General features: G+C 36.8%; 1 protein-coding gene across 3 annotated transcripts in view; it reads left to right on the top strand.

Moving 5' to 3' along the window:
* CDC42BPA (CDC42 binding protein kinase alpha) overlaps positions 1-20,641 on the top strand; it is a 156,207-nt gene that overhangs the window by 19,998 nt on the left and 115,568 nt on the right. For all 3 annotated transcript variants that reach the window (XM_090263406.1, XM_090263405.1, XM_090263403.1), the window contains exon 2: positions 9,393-9,484. In XM_090263406.1, coding sequence (XP_090119532.1) covers positions 9,393-9,484 — 92 coding nt within the window. The remainder of the gene's footprint in view (positions 1-9,392; positions 9,485-20,641) is intronic.

The raw sequence follows: 20,641 nt of genomic DNA, 5'->3' as shown, positions 1-20,641 counted from the left end.
GTGTACCACTTCTCCTCCTTTTCTTTTACATAGATGCAATAATTTTCTACATATTGTTCGTGACTGCTTTTTGTCCCTTAACAATATGCCTTAGAGGTGTTTTCCTGTTAATTCACATAGGTTTATGATCACATAGTGTTCTGTGATATGGGTGTCCTGTAATTTATATACTATTTACTATTTCCCTACTTTGTTCGGTTGTTTCTAGATTTTTGTTTTAACATTCAGTGTTACAGAGCATGTTTTTGTGCACTACTCAAGAGTAGAACCTCAGGAGCAGAATTTTGGGACAAATGGAATGGACATTTTAAATACTCGGAAGTTACTGCAGTATTTCCTTACCTGAAGTTTAAATTCCCAGTCATGGTATAGGTGTGTGCATGTTTCCCAGGAACAGGATATTATCAATGCTTTTTCTTCAGTATTTGATACTTGTTATTTTAACTTATAAACCTCCAATTTACTTCCACGTGGTGGACATTTTTCATATTGTTTTCTTTAAATTACCCGTTCATATACCCTGCCCATTTTCCTAATATTAGTCTTTTTCTTACTGATGTATAAACTGTATGTTCTGGTTTGTAGCACTGAGTATAGCAGTTTTCTAGCACGACAACAGACCCAGGTTGGTCCCTTATCTGGTTTTGATTTTTGTCAAGGACTATACTGGAGTGATCATTAAATCTTTCTCAATTCTTGTAATGAGTATAGTTTTTTTTGCTATTTGCATCATATATCCAAAGTTATTTTAATCACACTGAGTGCCTAAAATGGCTATTTGGTGGATAGAATTCATGACTTTTTTCTTATGTGTCTATATATAAAGCATTTTTATTAAATATTGTCAGTGAACTCTGGCCATAAGGTAAATGTATAATTAGTTTTTCCAAATGCAATATAAAAATTAAAAATATTTAAGTAGTGGTTGAAATTGTGAAATGTCTGTTTCTATTTCATAGTGTCATTGAATTTCTGAACTCTCAGCTCTAATAATGTATTAGGGCATCTTTTAAACTAGCTTTGTTTTGGTTCATTTTCTTTATACTATTTGAGTATCATAATATGGCAAGATAGCTGTATACCCCTCTATAGATACTTATTGTTGTTTCTTGCTGGACTTCTGTTTGAACCTTAGAAGGAACTTAATTATAGATTAAGGACAGCTTTGTTTTGGATACTGTGATATAGTAGAAATCAAATTATTGTTAGGTTTCCATTTTCAATTCTTATAGGGCCTATAATACCAACTCACTTTGTCAAACTTGTGTTTTTTAAAAAGTTTCTTCCTTTAAAATAAAAAGCTTTATTGAGATATAGTTCACATACCAATTTACTCATTTGAAGTGTACAATTCAATGGTTTTGATTTATCATCTTATAAGTTTTTTTTAATTGTGGTTAAAAACAATATATGTATCATTTAAACTATTTTTAAGTATTCAGTCGACTGGCATTAATTAATCCACAATGTTGTCCAACCACCACCATTTCCAAAACTTTTTTTTAATACCCAAAGAAATACTCTGTACCATTAAGCAACGACTCATCGCCTCCTCCCCTCTTTTATCCTGTTACGTTGTAGGGGGCGGAGCCTTAGGGATTCGTCAGTACAGGTGACCCTTTTCACCACGTTGTGGCGCTGTGTGTGGGGGAGGGGTCTGAGAGGGAACAGTGCTGCCTCCCCAGCACTTGCCCCTTTTCCAGGCACTTCTCCCCCTTCCGCACTGGACTGGCGCCCCTCTAGCTGGTGCCCTGGCTGTTGTTCCCAGAGTGGGTGGGTCTGCAGACGTTCTAGGACCATGGGGGCCGTTTAAACAAGCGGACTCAGCTGAGACCGGCAGTTTCTGCCTCCACCCCAACCCCCACTGGTCTGCACAGTCAGAAGCAACCAGGCTTGATTTTTCCCAGGTGCTGGGACAGTGAGCTTCGAGGTCTGGTGAGGAGCTGGGAGCGCTCGCCAGGTGTCCCTCCTGACTTTTTAAAGCATGTGACTTCACTTTCTGCTGGCCTGCTGCTGTCACTGCTGCTGCTGCCACCACCACACTGTGTCCTCTCCACCCTGGTTCCGCCCCTCCTACCTGTCTGGATGGGTATTTCTTCTTTATATCTTTGTTTGCTGGACTTCCATGTAGTTTGATTTTCTGGAACTTCTGGTTGTCTCTAGTTTTGAGGTAGTTGTATTCTTTCTTAGTTGTGGAGGGAGACGCAGCGTGTCTGTCTACGCCTCCATCATGGCCAGAAGTCTGAACAATCTTCTTTTTGGTCTCTCTTCCTCTGTCTCATTTCAGTTGTGAGGACAGTTATTGCATTAATGCCTTGGCTTTAAGATTTTAAACATTATGTGATGTGAACTGGAGCATCCTTAATATAATAGACTTCAACTCAGCTGTGATCAGATAGATTACTTCTGAGAATATAGTGATCTTCTCTTAGTTTATATCTTATGATCGATAAACAGCCTAAAGGAAGGTTTCATCAAGGAACTTTAAAAAAAAAATTTTAATTTATTTACTTTCAGACAGAGGGGAAGGGAGGGAGAAAGAGAGGGAGAGAAACTCGATGTGAGAGAGAAACATTGATCAGTTGCCCCTAGTGCACATCAGACTGCAGATCAAACCCACAACTCAGTCACGTGTCCAGACCAGGATCAAACTGGCGACCCTTCCCTTTGCAGGATGATGCCCAACCAACTGAGCCACACCTGTCAGGGCTCAAGGGACGTTTTTTCACGTATGTTTTCTGTAAGTACAATAGTCTCCCTTATCTATGGTATCACTTTCTGTGGTTTTGCTTTCTGTAGTTTCAACTACCAGTGGTCAGCCGCAGCCTGAAAATATTACGTGGACAGTTCCAGGAATAAACAACTTATAAGCTTTTTAAAAAGATTTTATGTATTTATTTTTAGTGACAGGGGTAGGGAGGGAGAAAGAGAGGGAGAAAAACATCCATCAGTTGCCTCTGGCACGCCCCCAACTAGGGACCTGGCCTGCAACCCAGGCATGTGCCCTGACTGGGAATTGAACCAGCGACCTTTTGGTTCACGGGCCAGCACTGAATTCACTGAGCTACACCAGCCAGGGCAACAATTTGTAGTTTGGAATTGTGTGTTGTACTGATAGTGTGATGAACTCTTGCTCCATCCCGCCTGGGGTGTGAATCATTTTTTGTCCAGCATATTCATGGTCTCTGTGCAATGTATACCACTCCCCTCTTAGGCACTGAGTAGCTGTCTCAGTTATCAGATTAACTGTAGAGGTTACAGTACTTGTGTTCAAGTCACCCTGATTTCATTTACTGACAAACCCACAGAGCAAGAGTACTGATGCTGGCAATTCAGATATGCCAAAGAGAAGCCATAAAGTGCTTCCTTTAAGGGAAAAGGTGAAAGTTCTCAACTTAATAAGGCATTTTATCATCTCACATTATCACAAGAAGGGTGAGTACAGGACAATAATATATTTTGAGAGACAACATTTATATAATATTACAGTATATTGTTACAATTGTTCTACTTTATTATTAGTTATTACTCACTGTGCCTAATTTATAAATTAAACTTTATCATAGGTATGTACAATATGTACAGGAAAAAACATAGTATATATAGGGTTTGGTACTCTTATTTTTCCAGACATCTGATGGGGGTCTTTGAATGAATCTCTGTAGATGAGGGAGCCTCTGTACATACGTCAGTATCTGTTTTCTCAGAATAAAGGCATTCTCTAAGATATTGTTGTAGAATGATCAGTTTACAACTTTAACTCTGATACAATAATACATAATATACATTTAATATTGAAATTTCCCCACGTGTCCCAATATTATCCTTTACGGCACTTTATTTTTTATTTTTGGATACAAGGTCCAGTCTTTTATTATACATTACATTCGATTGTCATGTCTCTTTAGTCTCAATCTGGAGTACTTTTTCAGACTTTCTTTGCCTTTTAATGACCTTGTCATGTCTTGAAATTTGTCACTCCACAGGTCAGTTGTTTTGTAAATTGTTCCTCAGTTTAAGCTTGTCTGGTTATTTCTTTGTGATTAGATTCAGGTTTTCCATTTTTGGCAGGCATGTGGTTGTAAAGTGATACTCTGTTTATTCTCAATGCGTCATGCCAGGAGGCACATAATGTCATTTTGTTCAATATTGTGATGTTGTGTTGATCACATTAGCCATTATTCCCAGTAACCTAGTTTCCTTTTTGTGAAAACTGGTAAACAGAAAGCAGTATCTGGCTACTGTTTGTTCTCATTGCTGCTGAGATACTTGTGTGTCATGCTTCCGTGCCTTCAGTATATCGTGGTGTGTGTGTGTGTGTGTGTGTGTGTGTGTGTGTGTGTGTGAGATCATGAGTTTATATTGATACTATATACACGTTCTAACAACGCCAGAGGACTCACCCCCATATTTGTATCTTTTCACATTGGGAACCCAGGCGCCCAACAACAGCTACATAGTATTCATTTGTTTAACTGACAACAATACACTCGAAATGTGAAATAGTTTCAGAATTGATACTTAATATTTCTAACAAGAAATCTTAGAGTTCAAGTTTCTTTGTATTTTTGTTAGAGTACTTCGTTCAGAAGTTACTTAGTTGTTTGTTTTTTAATTCTATTTGTGGTTGTATTATTCATTTGAAGGTCAAAATTAGGTGAAAATCTGCGAAGTAGGAACCTTACATTTATTTTAGTATGTACTGTAAAGTACCGCAAAATCCTGCGATATAGTGAAAAATCCGTGATAAATAATTAAATATAATATTTTTAAAAATCCCGCTATACAGTGAGGCCACGATAAGTGAACCACGATATAGAGAGGGACTACTGCACTCACATAGTGTCCCTGTTATTTGTTATCTCCCTAAAAGCAAGGACATACGTAAAAATATGTTCCTACATATTTTAAGGTGTAGTATACTTTATATATTATTTTGCACTTTTTTCCGTGATATGTCTCAGGAATCATTCCATATCAGTCAGCTTCTAGAGATCTTTCTTATTATTTTCTTTTTAAAAGCAAAAGCTACATAGTATTCCATTATGTGTTTGTGTCATAATTTATTCAAATACATTTCTCCATGTTTTGGCATTTAAATTGTTTTTTAATAATTTGTTGTTATAAATAATAATGCAATGTATTTTATGTTGCTGGAAGTGTATCTTCAAGGTAAATTCCGTGGTGACATAGGTGAATCTTAAGTGAAAATGCCGGTGCACTTTTGTTAGCTTATTGCCAAATTTCTATCTGTAGAATGGTTGTCCCTTTGCATTATAACCAGCAGGATAGGAGAGTGTCCCCTGGCTCAGCAGGGGAGCCTAATATAAAGCTGTTGAATTTTGTAGTTATTATAGGTGAGAAATGATATTTCAGAGCAATTTTATTTTTTCTTTTTTAGATTGTGTTTTATTTGATTATACTATTACAGTTGCCCCCTCCACCCAGCACCCCACTCCCTCAGGCAGTCCCCACCCCGTTGTTCATGTCCAGCGGTCATGCATATAGGTTCTTTGGCTGCTCCATTTCCTATGCTGTACTTCACATCCCCATGGCTGTTCTGTAACTACCTGTTTGTACTTACTAATACCCTCACCTTCTCACTAATTTTATTAGTATGGTTTCAGTGTTGGAGTCTTTAAAAGTTTTTCTTTTTTCTACAGATATAGAAAATCTAAGACTAGAGTATAAAAAGAGAAGAATTTTATGTGGAATTATTTTACTTCTATGCTGTGTTACTAACATAAATTATTCTGGATAAATTAGATATCTTAATAAGATGACCTTGAGTTTGGGAAATTGAAATCTTTTTCAAGTAAATTAATTGGTCCTTTTAAACTGTTGGCTCACATTTAAGTTACTTGTGTTATTGTTTTATAACTTTTTGGAACTACATGATCCCTCATTATCGATTTTCTCTGGAGCTTGCTCACAAAAATATCCTGAATTTTCACATTAACTGATAAAAATATTTGTGACAAACTCACCTGACTTCTGTCTCATTGCTGAGGACACAGAAGCAAGTGAAGGAGAGCAAGAGAAAGAGATACATGGAAAACTAGATCTACAGATATTATTGAGCTCACTTTGGGCCAGAAAGGACAGAACTCTAAACTCAGCCTGGGATTCCAGCACGTGACAGAACTTCACTAAGTGGGAAAAATAGAAGTTATATTTGTCAGCACAAAGTAACATTTATACAGTATTACTGGGTTTGAGGATAAAGTATTTATTGCCTTTTTAAAAATTGTAGAGTTGTGTACCTCTACTTTTAAACATTCCAACATTATTAGAGCTTTCCCCACTCCTTTTATTGTTCTTTCCCCTAAACTTCATGTATGATGAGTTTTGCCATAGAAAAAGAAAGAGCATGGCTTAGTAATTATAAAAACATGAGGTAGACGAATTCACTTTCACAGAAAGGAATTATTTTGTACCTTAGGGGTATAAAATCAATTTTTTAATATTTATTTTAACCGACTTATTTGAAACTATTTATTTTCCCAAAGTTGCCTTGTGCAGTTAATATTTGCCTAGAGCAGTTCAGTGGAATGGTTGGTAATGTTTTAAATGTATTTCTGAAGAAGCAAGACCAGTTGACAACTTGTGTGGGCAGTTGGGGGCCCAAAATTAATATTTATTAACAGTAGAATGTGACAGAAGTACATTATCAGGGAAGGATATAAAAGACTTTAAGTAAATCTCTCTCTTTTTTAGCCTAGAAAAAAATGTGTATAGGTGAGATTTTTTTTTTTTTTCCTTTTTGAGATTCCATGACTTTTTTGAATCTGTAAGTTTATCTTTTCTAAAATTGGATGCTTTTCAGTCCCTATTTCTTGACATATGTTCTGATCCCATTCTCTGTCCTCCCCTCCTGAGATTCTAATACTCTGATGTGTCATAGGTGCCCGAGACTGTCCATTCTTAGTCTTTTTTCTTTGAACTGTTTATTTCTGTGGATATATTTTCAAGTTCATAGGTTCTTTCTTCGTCATTTTCATTTTGCTCTGAAGCACATCCAATTCTAGAATTTCCATTTGGTTCTATAAAATAATATATAGATAGATGATTGGTTGCTTCTCTTTCTTTGCTGAGATTTCCTATTTATTCATTCATTGGAAACCTTGACCATATCTATAATCGTTGCTTTAAGACCTTTGCCTGCTTATTTCTGCTAATTTTAATACCTTTGTAATCTCTGGGCAGATAATGAGTAACTAATCAAGGGAAACCAGACACATTTTGTGCTTGTCTTGAAGATAAGAGAGGCCAAGATTGAGTTAAGTTGATAGAGGCACTTAATGAGATCTGCTTCAGTTACATCCTTTGGCCCTTTTTAGATTGGTTCTTACAGGTGGACAGCTCTGAGTTTATAGTGATGCCAGATTAGATTAGTTGCAATCAGAAGTGAGAGGCTGCCCGCAGGTATGTCTTGTTACAGCAAGTAGACAAGTAGAATAGTGAGAAACTCTTGAGCAGTGCTTCTTAAAAATATGTGTATAGAAAATGGCGTTGAACTAGATTATCAGTAAGATTATAATTTTTGTGAAGGATCAAATTGCTTGTATTGCGTAGTACAGGGGTCCCAACGTCGGAGCTGTGGGCCTTTACGGTTCCTGGCCATTTAGGAACCAGACCGCACAGCCGGCGGTGAGCTTGAATGTAATGTGCTTGAGTCACCCTGAAACCACCCGCAACCCCGGTCCGTGGGAGAACTGTCTTCCATGAAACCAGTACCTTGTGCCAAAAAGGCTAGGAACTGCCGGTGTGGTGGGTTGGAGGACCTATAATCCTTAAGGAGCATAAGAATAAATAACAGTCATTTACTCTTCTCAGGAACATGTCTTCAATGGACCTTCCTTTCTTTTTTTTTGGAGGGGCGTGTGTGAATAATAATACTAATAATGGTTTCTCTTATTTCTAAAATTGTTCACAGTTCATTTTTTTCCTGATCAATTGATTTCATCTAACTTGATCACTGAAATTCAAGTTATAGTGTCAAGTTTCATTAACAACATCCGTGGCTTCTCAGATTTGACAGAATATTAAGTTGTGAAAAGATTCTGGGCAAATAACTAAAATTTCAAGCTAACCATTTTTAATAAAATGAATATAGATCCATTCACATTAAACAAGCTTAAAATTTTTTATTAAATTTTTTTCTTGTGAATTTATATATATGAAAGAGTGCATAAAACTTTTCTGTACAGTTCAAAGGATGATAAAATGAACATCCCGCTTAGGAAATTAACAGGATCTTAGAAACCCTTGTGTGTCTTATGTGTCTTCTCTCAGGAGTAAGTCACCGCCATGAAATCCGCTTGCTTTTCTTCATAGTTTTATCATCTTTATATGTATTCCTATAGAATATGTTGTTTATGTTTGCTTGTTTTTAAACTTTATGTGAATGAAATCATACTGTATATTTTCTGTGACTTCTTTTCCAAGTATTTTTTGAGACTCATCCATGTTGACGGTATGACTGAACCACAGTTTATTTATTCATCTTCATTAAATGGAGATTTGTTTCCAGGTTTTCATGATTATGGATTGGGTTGAATAATACATGTCTTCCAGTTCCCATATGCACGAGTTTATGTATCTAAGATGGAATCTCTGGGTTGTAGACTATGCACACATTTAAGTGAAATAGGTAAATGGCAAACTTTAATAAAGTGGTTGTATTGATTTACATTCTCAGTAGCAGTTGACAAGATATTCTTGCCAACACTTGGTATTATTAACCTTAATTTTTTTGCCAATTAGATGGGTGTGAAATTGTATGTCATTGTGGTTTTAGGTGTATTTCTGTGATTACTAGAGACGTTGGCTGTCTTTTGATGTGTTTCTGAGCCCTCTGTATTTTCTCCTCTATGAAATGCCTGTCTTGCATTCCACTGATTGCCACCATGCTGTGTAGTGTGGATCTTGCTAAAGGCGTGTTCAAAGGATAGGTAAATGGAAGAGTGTGAGAGGATTATGCATTTATTTGGTAGGAATTGCTGAAGCTCTCTCTGGTGCCATGAAATTTGCGCTTACTGCTTGGTCTTTTGTATTAAAAAATATATATATCTAACATTGAGAGTTAGAATACACAGAATGTTTAACATGAGCATAAACTGGTCTCCTTTATTATTTTGCATTATTTCATATGTTATTTGGTATTTAAAGATATTTTTGTCACCAAAATGTAATTCATATTTAAGAAATGAAAGAAATATATTGTTTTCTTATGGAAATGAAATCTATTCTCTATAGTTTGATATTATCAAATACTTTGGCTTTATTCTTAGTCATAACTTGAATTCTTATATTGTTTAAGAATAGCATTATTTATGTTAATTTGCATTACACTTCATTAAGAAAGTAATTGATGTTGCTTTTTGTTTCAGCTAAACCATTTACTTCTAAAGTGAAACAGATGCGATTACATAGAGAAGACTTTGAAATATTAAAGGTGATTGGCCGAGGAGCTTTTGGAGAGGTAAGACACAAAGAATAGGTCTGCTGATTGTTTTGGAAGCTATTTTATAACAGTGAAAAATTTAATTGAAATACTGTTTACTCTCTGATGTAATTGATATGATTGATCAGAAAATATATTAAAATTTTGAGTGAAGTATTTCTGTGTGGGATTTTTTTCCCCCCGAGATATTTCTGTTCTTCATATGTCATTGTAAGTTTGAATTTGTCTCTGGACTCTCTTCTGTTCTGCTGGTCTATTTGTCTCTCCTTGTGCCAATATGACACTGTTTTAAATTAGTCTACTTTAAGTCTTTCTATATGGCAGTATATGTACTCTAGCCTCTTCCCTCTCCTCAGTTCTTGGCCCTTTATAATTTCATATAATTTTAGAATCAGTACTTCAGTTTCTACTTAAAAACCCACACTCACACACCCACACATCTGTTGGAATTTTTATTAGGACTGCACTGAAACTAGAATCATTTTGTAGATAATCAACATCTTAACAATACTGATTCAGCCAATTTATGAGCATGGTATATTTCTCTGTTTATTTAGGGCTTTATAAATCTATCTCAGTGATGTTTTATATTTTATAGTTTTCATTTAGTAGAGAGGACTTCTACATCTTTTGGAGATTTATTCCTAGGTATGCTCTATTCTTTGTTATTTTAATTAGAATAGCAGAAATAATTGAAATGTCTTATTTTTTGTTTTGCTCAAAATAAAATGTGATTTTAAATTTGAATTATGATGTTTTTGATCTCTAGAAGTTTATTGCTCAGTTTCTAAATATTTGAAGGGTTTTCTACTTATGTCTGTTACTGAGTTATAATTCCAGAACAGAGAACATGAATTGTGTAATTTCAGTCCTTTGAAATTTGCTGTGCAGTGTTCTGTAAATATCAGTAAGGTCAGGTTCATTAATCTTGTTTAAATCTTCTACATTCTTACCTTTTGTTTTCTCTGCTTGATGTCATTTCCTGAGAAAAGATTTATTTATTTTTTTATTTTTATGTTTCAGTTTTCACTGATAACAGAGTTATTATATCTTCCTGGTAATTAACTTTTATCATAATGGAATGATCCATAATGTTTTTTTTAATGAAATTTTTCTTAATCTGATATTAGTAGTATGATTCTAGCTCTTTTTGTATTAGTATTTGCTTTAACCACCTTATTTCAGCCTTTTAGTTTCAGCATTCTATAACGTGTGGTATGTTTACTGTTAAGTAGAATATAGTTAGGGTTACTTTTTTTTAGCTTATGAAAGTTTTCCTTCTGTTCCTATTATGTTGAGAGCTTTTATCATGCATAGGAGGTCACTTTATCAAAAGCTTTTTCTCTGTCTCTTTTAATGATGTAATTTAATGTCTCTATTTGGTTAATATGAGAATTACACTGATTTTTAAATAAACCAATATTACATTGTTACACCAGTCTAATTGTTCATGATACATCCTTTAAATACATAGATGGGTTTGATTTGTTATTTTGTTATGATTGTTTTGTTTATGTGTGCAAGCAAGATTGGCCTTTAATTGACCTATCTTATAATTTATATTTGTGACTGATATGCTTGGCTTATAGGACAGTTTGGGAAATGTTTCTGCTTTCTTAATTTTCTATAGGAATTTGTGAAAAATCGGTATTTCTTTAAATGCCTGGAAGATTTCTCTAGTGAAGCTATCTATACTAGGAGTACAATTTTTTTTTTTGGTTATTTGTTTACATCTTTTGAGGTAAATTTTATATATGGTAAAATACAGTAATTATATATGTACAGTGTAATGAGTTTTGAGAAATGGATTCACCTTTATCGAGATACAGAACATCTACGTCATCCTAGGGAGTTTCCTTCCCCGTCAGTTCCACATAATTTCTATCAAGTGGACACTTAGAAAATTTCATGTAAATAATTATACTATATACTCTTTTGTGTCCAGCTTTTTTCACTCTGAAAAATGTGTATGAGATTCATCCTTGGGATTGAATGTATTAATACTTTCTTTATATTGCTAAGTAGTATATTATTTTATTAATATATAACAATTTATCCATTCTGTTGATGAATATTTGGGTTGCTTCTTTTTGGGGGGATGTTAGAAATAAAGCTGATATGAATATTCTTGTCAGCGTTTTTATGGAAATATTTTTCATTTTGCTTGGATAAATACCTAGGAAGGTGTTGAATGGTAGGTCATGTTTAAATTTAAAAGAAACTGGCAGCTCTTCTCCAACAGGATTGCACGGTGTTACATTCAGACCAGTTCCATGTTCTCACCAATATTTTTTGTTTTAATTTTAGCCACTGTAATGGGTGTGTGATAGAATCTCATAGTCTTAAGTTGCATTGTTATTTGAATTTATATTATATATCAACATAATGAATCCACCATTCTTGTATCTTTCTTTGTGAAGTATATATTCAAATATTTTTCTCATTTTTAAAAATGGGGGTATTTTTTTTTATTGTTGAGTTATACAAGTTTTTTATATTTATAAATGTCCTTTGTCAGATACATGTTTTGTCTGTATTTTCTCACAATCTATGTGGCTTGCCTGTTAATTTTCTTGAAAATGTCTTGACAAGCAGAAGTTTTCAATTTTGATGGTATAATTTTATGAAATATTTTTCTCTTATGTTTATTATCTGACCCCCACCCCCACCCCCCAAGCCCTAAGAAATCCTTATTTATATTTAGGTCACAGGGGTTTTCATCTACTTATTTTTATTTTTTTTAGATGATTTTATTTATTTTTAAGAGAGAGGAATAGGGAGGGTGAAAGAGAGGGAGAGAAACATCAAGATGAGAGAAAAACATCAATAGGTTGCCTCTTGAATGCACCCCGACCAGGGTTGCAACCCACAACCCAGGCACGTACCTGACCAGGAATTGAGCTGGTGACTTTTTATCTTTTCCAGGAAGACCCCCCACCCACTGAGCCACACGGGTAAGGGCTCACCTGTTTTTTTTAAAGCTTTATACTTTGAGCTCTTACCTTTAGGTTGGTGATCCACTGCTAATTAATTCATTAACGATGTAATATAGGGATCGAGGTCATTTTAAAAATAATATGGATATCCATTGTTTCAGCAGCATTTGTTGAAAAGGCTGTTTTCCCTCTATTAAATTACTTCAGTGTCTTTGTAAAAAAAAAAAATCAGTTTATGTAAGTGTTGATCTATTTCTGCTCTCTCTGTTCTGTTTCATTAATCTCTTTGTCCTAATGCCAATATCACATTCTCAATTCCTATAACTATATACTATAAAGTTGAGAGTATGTAGTGAAGTGTAAGTGTAAGTCCCTTGTGAGCATTTAATGAATTTCCCTGTGGCTTCAGTCTGCCAGGACACATGCCCCTACCAACACCCTTAATCTTCTCCCTCAGCTCTTCTGCTGAAGAATTTGACCTTCACAATGACAGGCTGTTTTGGGAGCTTTCCCTTGTCCAGAACTTTGTAGTGGCCCAATCACACCACATCAATGATAGGAGCAGCTCCAGTCTTGCTTTTGGCAACATTTACCAGTATCTGCTCACTGTCCAAGGTCCACAGTTTATCAAGGTTGGCAGTGGGGCAGAAGCTCTGGTTCCTCTTGAAATGGTAATGCCTCATACCACCTTTCCCAAAGTAGCCTGGGTCACATTTGTTGAAGTTGATCCTGTGATGATGCAGCCCCCAGCATGACCTTGGCCTCCTGGGTGCTTCCTGTGTGCGGCCGTGGCTCACGTGGTCCCAAAGTTTCTGGGTTCTTCGTCAGTCTGGATGGCATATCAGTGGCTGTGATGCAAGAGCAAGAGACTTTATTTTTTAAAGCAGTTTTAGGTTCTTGGCAAAATTGATCAGAAAGTACAGAAATCTCATATACTCCCTGCCCTTGCACATGGCCATTATATAGCAGGTGTGTAGTACTATTTCATGGATGTTATAATTTGCTGATGGTTGATAATACTGAGAATCTTTTCAGATGCTTGTCACCTGTCAGTCTTCTTTGATGAGGTGTCTGTTAAGATCTTTGGTTCATTTTTTAAAAGGGGTTTGTTTTCCAATTGTTGAGTTTTGAGAGTTCTTTGTTTGTTTTGGATAACAGCCCTTTATCACATGTATTTTTTGCCTAATTGAAGTTAGAATTGATTAAAATTCCAGCTTATCAGACAGCATGCTCTAATTTTTCAATACTTTTGAAGTTTATTAAAATTTGTTTTGGGATCATAAAATGGCCTATCTATACACTCCATGTACATTTGAAAATAATTATTCTACATTTGTTGCTGTAGTCTTCTGAGAGATGGGAAATTAAAGTTTTCAAATATAATTGTATGCCTAGCCCTCCTATAGTTTTGTCTAATACATATATTAATTATTAGATTGATTCTAAAGTTTATTTGTGAAAATAATTAAGAAAAAAATCTTAAAAACTGGAGTAATGACAGACCCACTGTATTGTAAAACATGTTACAGAGCCTCAGCAGATGACACAAAATTAAAAGTTCACAGATGGTCTCAGACACACATAGGAATTTAATATTTGCTAAAGACAGCATCTCGAGTTTGTGCAAAAGAGATAGAAATTTAATAAATGGTCTTGAGACAACTGGAAAGCAAATTGGAGAAGTCCTTTTGTGGATCCTAAAAATGCACACCATATATCAGGTCAAACTACAAATGGACCAAAGGTTCAAGTGTAAAAAATATGACACACACAACACAGGTATTAACAGCAGTTTGAGTAACTGTGGTCTGTCTACACAGTGGAATGCTGTGCTGCTGCAGGAAAGAAAAAGTCCCTGTATCCTGGGGGAGAGAGCTCCAGGACTTACTGTAAAACAAGTAAAGTGAGATGCAGGATAATGTTTATATAGTATGCTATCTTTTGTTAAAAAAAAGGTAGAAATAGTATGAGTCATAGTTGTATTTTCATAAAGTAACGTCTTACAGGGACAGGAGGGAATGGGGCACATGCAGACAAGACAGTGAGAATAACATTTCTAAGTGGGAACCTTTTCAGTATTGTTTTGATTTTTAAAGCATGTAAATATGTTACCCATTTTAAAATCATTAAATAATAATCCTAGACTGACATAATTTAACCTGCAAGTTCTGTGAATCATTGAAGGAAGAAGTAATTGTAAATTTAAAGTTCCCCAGGTAATAGAAAAAGAGGGACCGCTGCCTAACTTGTTTTATGTGGCTAAAATAACCTTGTTTCTAAAACCTGACAGTATGTTGAGTGAAGGAGGCAGTGTAGGAAAGGATGCATAGGATTTGATTTTATCACAGAAGTCAGGATGTGGCTTATCTGTAGTGGGAATACGGAAGCTGTGGTCCAGGGGGGCCATGTGGGGGTTGCTGGTTGCTGCAATGCTCTGTTTCTTACTCTGGTTTTTAGTTGTATGTTCACTTCATAAATGTGTTTAACTCTGCATTTGTTTTATTTTTTATGTTATAGTCAATTTAAAATATTTTAAAATAATTTTTAAAAGGAGCTATAATTATCATGGAATTTATGTTCATCTAACAAATTAGCCTTAAAGTATATAAAGTAACACCAGAATAGAATGCATAGGGGAATACAAGAGCTTTCAACAGTTCAAAACAGAGCTTTTAACACCCCCCTTTCAGAAATTGGCAAGTCAAGCAGGTAAAATCAAGACTCACAAGTGTTTATTTTTTGAAGGTGAAACTTCTTAATAGCGTAGTTATCCCATACTGTGTTAAAACGATGGTAAAGCAATGATTTTTTAAAATAGTAAAAACTGGTTTCTCCCAAACTAGTTTTACCAAGGGATTAGAGGTCATTCAGATCTTTATCTAGTAGGGACCACCTAGTTTTGTTTTAAACTATTATATCGGGATTTATTTTTATTTTTTATTTTTGATGCATTTTTAAAGTATATTTATTGATTATGTTGTTACAGTAGTCCCAAGTTTTCCCCCTTTGCTCCTCTGTGCCCAGTATCCCCCTTCCCCCAGCAATCCCACCCCCCTTGGGTTGTGCATATAAGTTCTTTGGCTTCACCCTTTCCTATACTGTTCTTAACTTCTCTCTGTCTATTTTGTACCAACCAATTATGCTTCTTAATCTCTGCACCATTTCCCCATTTCTCCCCCTTCCACCTCCCAGCTGATAACCCTCCAAATGATCCCCATACCTGTGATTCTGTTCCTATTCTGGTTTGCTTAGTTGGATTTTGTTTTTATTTTTTAGATTCAGTTGTTGATAGTTGTGAGTTTGTTGTCATTTTAGTGTTCATTGTTTTGATCTTCTTTTTCTTAAATAAGTTCCTCTAACATTTCATACAATAATGGCTTGGTGATAATGAACTCCTTTAGCTTTGCCTTGTCAGGGAAATACTTCATCTGCTCTTCCATTCTCAATGATAGCTTTGCTGGATAGAGTAATCTTGGTTGTAGGTCCTTGCTTTTCATTACATTGAATGCTTCTTGCCAGTCCCTTCTTGCCTGCAAAGTTTCTTTTGAGAAGTCAGCTAATAGTCTTATAGGCACCCCTTTGTAGGTAACTCTCTGCTTTTCTCTTGCTGCTTTTAAGATTCTCTCTTTATCCTTAACCTTTGGCATTTTAATGATGATGTGTCTTGGTGTGGTCCTTTTGAGTCTAGCTTGTTTGGGACTCCCTGTGCTTCCTGGTCTTACATGTCTGTTTCCTTCACCAAATTTGGGAAGATTTCCTTCATTGTTTTCTCACATAAGCTTTCAATTTCTTGCTCTTCCTCTTCTCCTTCTGGCACCCCTATGATTTGGATGTTGGCATGTTTAAAGTTGTCCCAGAAGTTCCTAAGCCTCTCCTTATTTTTTTCAATTCTTGTTTTTTCATTCTGCACTGGTTGACTGTCTTTTTCTTCCCTATGTTCCAAATCATTGATTTGAACCCCAGTTTCTTTCCCTTCACCATTGGTTTTATGTGGATTTTCCTTCGTTTCACTTAGCATAGCCTTCAATTCTTACCTTATGTGTTTGCCATACTTAAGCATATCTGTCAAGCCTGTGAGCATCTTTATCACCAGTGTTTTGAATTCTGCATCAGTTAGGTTGGCTATCTCCTTATCTGTGAGGTTGACTATCTCCTCGTCACTTAGTTCTCCCACTGGAACCTTGATCTGTTCCCTCTTTTGAGCCATACTTCTCTGTCTCCTCATTTTGACAGGCTCCTGAGTTTGTTCACCTCTGTGTGTTAGATAGAGCTGTCACTCCTGTTAGGTTGTAAGGGGCAGAGCCTTAGGGATTCATCAGTACAGGGCGACCTGGTTCACCGTGTTGTGGCGCTGTGTGTAAGGGAGGGATCTGAGAGGGAACAGTGCTGCTTGCACAGCACTTGCCCCTTTTCCAGGCACTTCTCCCACTTCCATATGGGACTGGCGCCCCTCTAGCTACTGCCCTGGCCATCGTTCCCAGAGTGGGTGGGTCTGCGAATGTTCTAGGGCTGCGGGGACCCTTTAAACAAGCGGACTCTGCTGAGAGATCAGCAGTTTTTTCCTCTGCCCCAACCCCCACTGTTTTTCACAGTCAGAAGCAATGAGGCCAGATTTTCCCTGATGCTGGGACCTTAAGCTGAGCGGTCTGGTCTGGTGCTGGGAGAGCTACCCAGATGTCTTTCCTGACTTTTTAATATGTGTGGCTATGCTTTCCACCGGCCTGCTGCCGCTGCTGCTGCCACCACACCGTGTCCTGTCCGCCCCTCCTACCTGTCTGGATGAATATTTCTTCTTTATATCTTTGTTTGTTCGACTTCCATGCAGCTTGATTTTCTGGAACTTCTGGTTGTCTCTAGTTTTGAGGTAGTTGTATTCCTTCTTAGTTGTGGAGGGAGAACAGTGTGTCTGTCTAGGCCTCCATCTTGCCTGGAAGTCCCGATGATGTCTTTTTAATACTCTGACAATTTGGCCACTATTCCTGGATACCAACATTTTTTAGGCAAATCCATTTTCTTAGCCAGCTGTGCTTTCTGAGGAATTTTGAGTCTATCCAGGAAAGCCTCACATGGCCCATTCTGCTCATGGGCCCATCATGGAGGCTGAATAGTTCATCATATGGGGATGCAGAAAGGTAATAGGCAGCACCATCAGGCAGAGAAGGGCTGCTGGGGCCCCGCACACTTGGGGGTCTGAGTTCTGGATTTACCAAAGCCGCAGGACCCTGAGCCTGCAGTTGTCAGGTCGTGTCCTGAAACCTGGTTCCTGGAACCCCCTGCACCATTGTTGCTACTGAGCCAATGTAGACTGTATTTTAGTGACATGATTATACTGAACATAATAGATAAATGTGGAATCTACATCCAGCAGAGAATAGACATTCTATTCCGAGCCTATAGAGATTGTTCTTAAAATTTATCTTGTTCTAGGCCACAAAGGACACCTGATTAACTTCCCCCCAAAATCATTATTATTCAGATCATGATATCTGACCTTAATGAAATATAATTAGAAGTTAATATCAGTAAGCAAAAAAATGACCCATATGTTTGCACACTTAAAGACATAGATCATAAGGGAAATTATAAAATAATTAGATATGAGTGGAAACGCTGCCTTTCAAAACTTGTGAGATAAAGAGAGCTTTGCAGGAAACAGATTTAGCAGGAAACAAGAAACTTTGGTAACTGCTATGGTCTGAATTGTGTCTTTCTTTTAATCCCCTCAAAAGAAAATTCATGTTGAAGTCCTACCAGCATCACAGACTGTGACCCCGTTTGGACATAAGGTCTTTACCGAGGTAACTAAGTGAAAAGGACGTCATTAGGGTGGGCCCTGATCTGATCTAATTGGTGTCCTTACAAGAATGGGAAGTTGGGACACAGGCATGGATGGAGGGGAGGTGACGTGAAGACACAGTGGGGGCGGCTGGCCCTCTCAAGCCAAGGAGAGAAGCTGTAAGTGGAAGGCAAGGCCTGAGTTTCTTCATTTATTATACTTGGTGATTAGCACAGTGCTTGTAAGTATAAGAAATTTCCTAATCAGATTAAAAACAGAAAAGTGGTTTTTTTTTCTTTCATGCTTTTCTGTTTTCACTAATGAAAATCATAATTATTAATCATGTGCTATAATCCAAGCATGTCCCGCACCCTTGTTTAGGGACACAGTCTGATCAGCAAAAGGGAAAGGGACGCATACAGCACTGTGAGCTATAATTTCGTGGCGTTTCTCCCCAACTTTATTTCTATTCATAGGTAATAAAATCGGGTTAGTTTTATAAACCTTAACATCCAACTAGCTTCTTAAATAAAATATTTTGTCTTTTTTCCATGTGTTGAAATATTTCTTTATAAACCTGATTTCTGATGGCTTCACAAAAGCTCTTATGTGGATGTTTCTGTAATTTACCTAACAATAATGATAAGCTAGAACGTATGCTTTGAATATAAGGATTTTCACCTCTGTGTTTACAGCAATTTTCTAGCACCTGCAGCCGTATCGGGTACATAGCAGACGCTCAATATGTAGACGTAGAATAAAGGAATGAAATATTAGGTGGTTCTGCTTTCCTATATTATAAATAATATATAAATAATGCTCTACAAATCAATTTTGTACATAATGCTTTCACTACATTTCAGATAATTTTCTAAATTTCTTCTAGAATAAATTTCTAGAAGACAATCTTGATGGTTAAAAGATATGGACAGTTGTGTGATTTGGGTTAGTTTTGTTTTCTCTGAAATATTATAAAATTTTATGAATTTCTTATGATAATTATATTCTACAAGAACTAAAAGCTTTCTTTTTCTTTTATTTTAAGTGCATTTCTTTTTATCCAGGGAGCAGCTGGTGACCTTGTGGCTGGAATATAGGATGTTGCTGTTGGTGAAGGGTGAGGCTTGAAAGGCCACTTGGGCACAGCAGTTGAGTGACTTGGCTCGCAGTGCTGAGGAACTCGGGACTGGGGGTCCTCCCAAATGTTAACAAGCAGAGTAGTGATACAATGAGAATCTTTTAAGAAAGGTAATACTGGTGGTAATGTAGAAGAATTAGAGAAGCGACCAGAGGCAGGGAGATCCTGGATTTCTACTCTCAGCCCCCCCCCCCCACCCATCTAATCAGTCATCAGCTTTTATATCCTAAGTATTTCTTTAATTTCCTCCTCTCTCTTCCCTGGTTAGATCCCCAGTGTCTTATACCTCACTACTACTGCAGCCTTCTCATTTCTTCCCTGCCTCAGAGCCATCCTCCCGAGCCCTGCTCTAACTAAAGGCAGCTATGAAGAATGGTTCCCAGTGATCTACATTTTACGGTTCTGATTGATGAACATGGCGTGCAAGCTCCTCCATTATTTGGATCCTTCAGCTTCATTTCTTGCTCCCTGCTGGAAGGAAAACCTTTCCTAGGAAAGGAGACTGACCATCTTTGCCTCTCCCCACATGATTAGTTCTTGCTCGAGTGCCTTGCTCGTGCTGTTTCCACTTCCCAAAATATCACCTCTCTCCAACCTAACCCACGTGGTCCCCCTTTTCTGGGATTCATTCAGGTGTCAGGCACCTCTTACAAGAAACTGTAACATATATATCCACATATTACACACCTTCCTCCCCCACTCTTACCTTTTGGGTCAGGGATCTCTCTTTTGCCTTTTATAGGACCTTGTTTTTACCATTCCCTTTCATGTGGTACTGTAATTGTCTGCTTAGCTGTGTTTCCCACACTGGACTGAGAGGTTTTGGAGGACAAAGACTCTTTTATTTATCTTTGTATGCTCAGTAGTTAGTATAGCATCTGCCATATAGGGAGGTGGTAAAAAAAAAAAAGAGCCTATTATCATTTTTCGGATGAAATAGCGAGGGCTTGAACTAGGCCCGTGGTAGTGGGAAAGGAGGGTGGGCGGGGAGACAGGTTGAAGAAAAGTCACTTTGGACACCAGGGATGAGTTAAAGGTGGAAGTCCTAGGCGATTGGGGTTTGCAGCTTGAGTTAAATGAGTTTCATGTATAGGTTTTTGACTTTTAAATTTGAGATATGTGTTGAACATTCTAGAGATGACTAGTATGCGTCTAGAAATATGTGTCTAGATATTAGGAGATGAGGACTTCGGAGCCATCAGCATATAGGTATGAATTGGGGCATTTGGAATAGATAATACAAGTCAGGAAGAAGATCTAAAGAAGGTAGAGTAGGGATCCTTGGGGACCAACATTTAACAGGTTACAGAAGAAAGAAAAAGGGG

Source organism: Furipterus horrens, unplaced genomic scaffold (genome assembly GCF_987537825.1).
Source record: "Furipterus horrens unplaced genomic scaffold, mFurHor1.1.pri manual_scaffold_15, whole genome shotgun sequence".
NCBI classification, from domain to species: domain Eukaryota; kingdom Metazoa; phylum Chordata; class Mammalia; order Chiroptera; family Furipteridae; genus Furipterus; species Furipterus horrens.
This window is presented reverse-complemented; position numbering and strand designations above follow the sequence as displayed.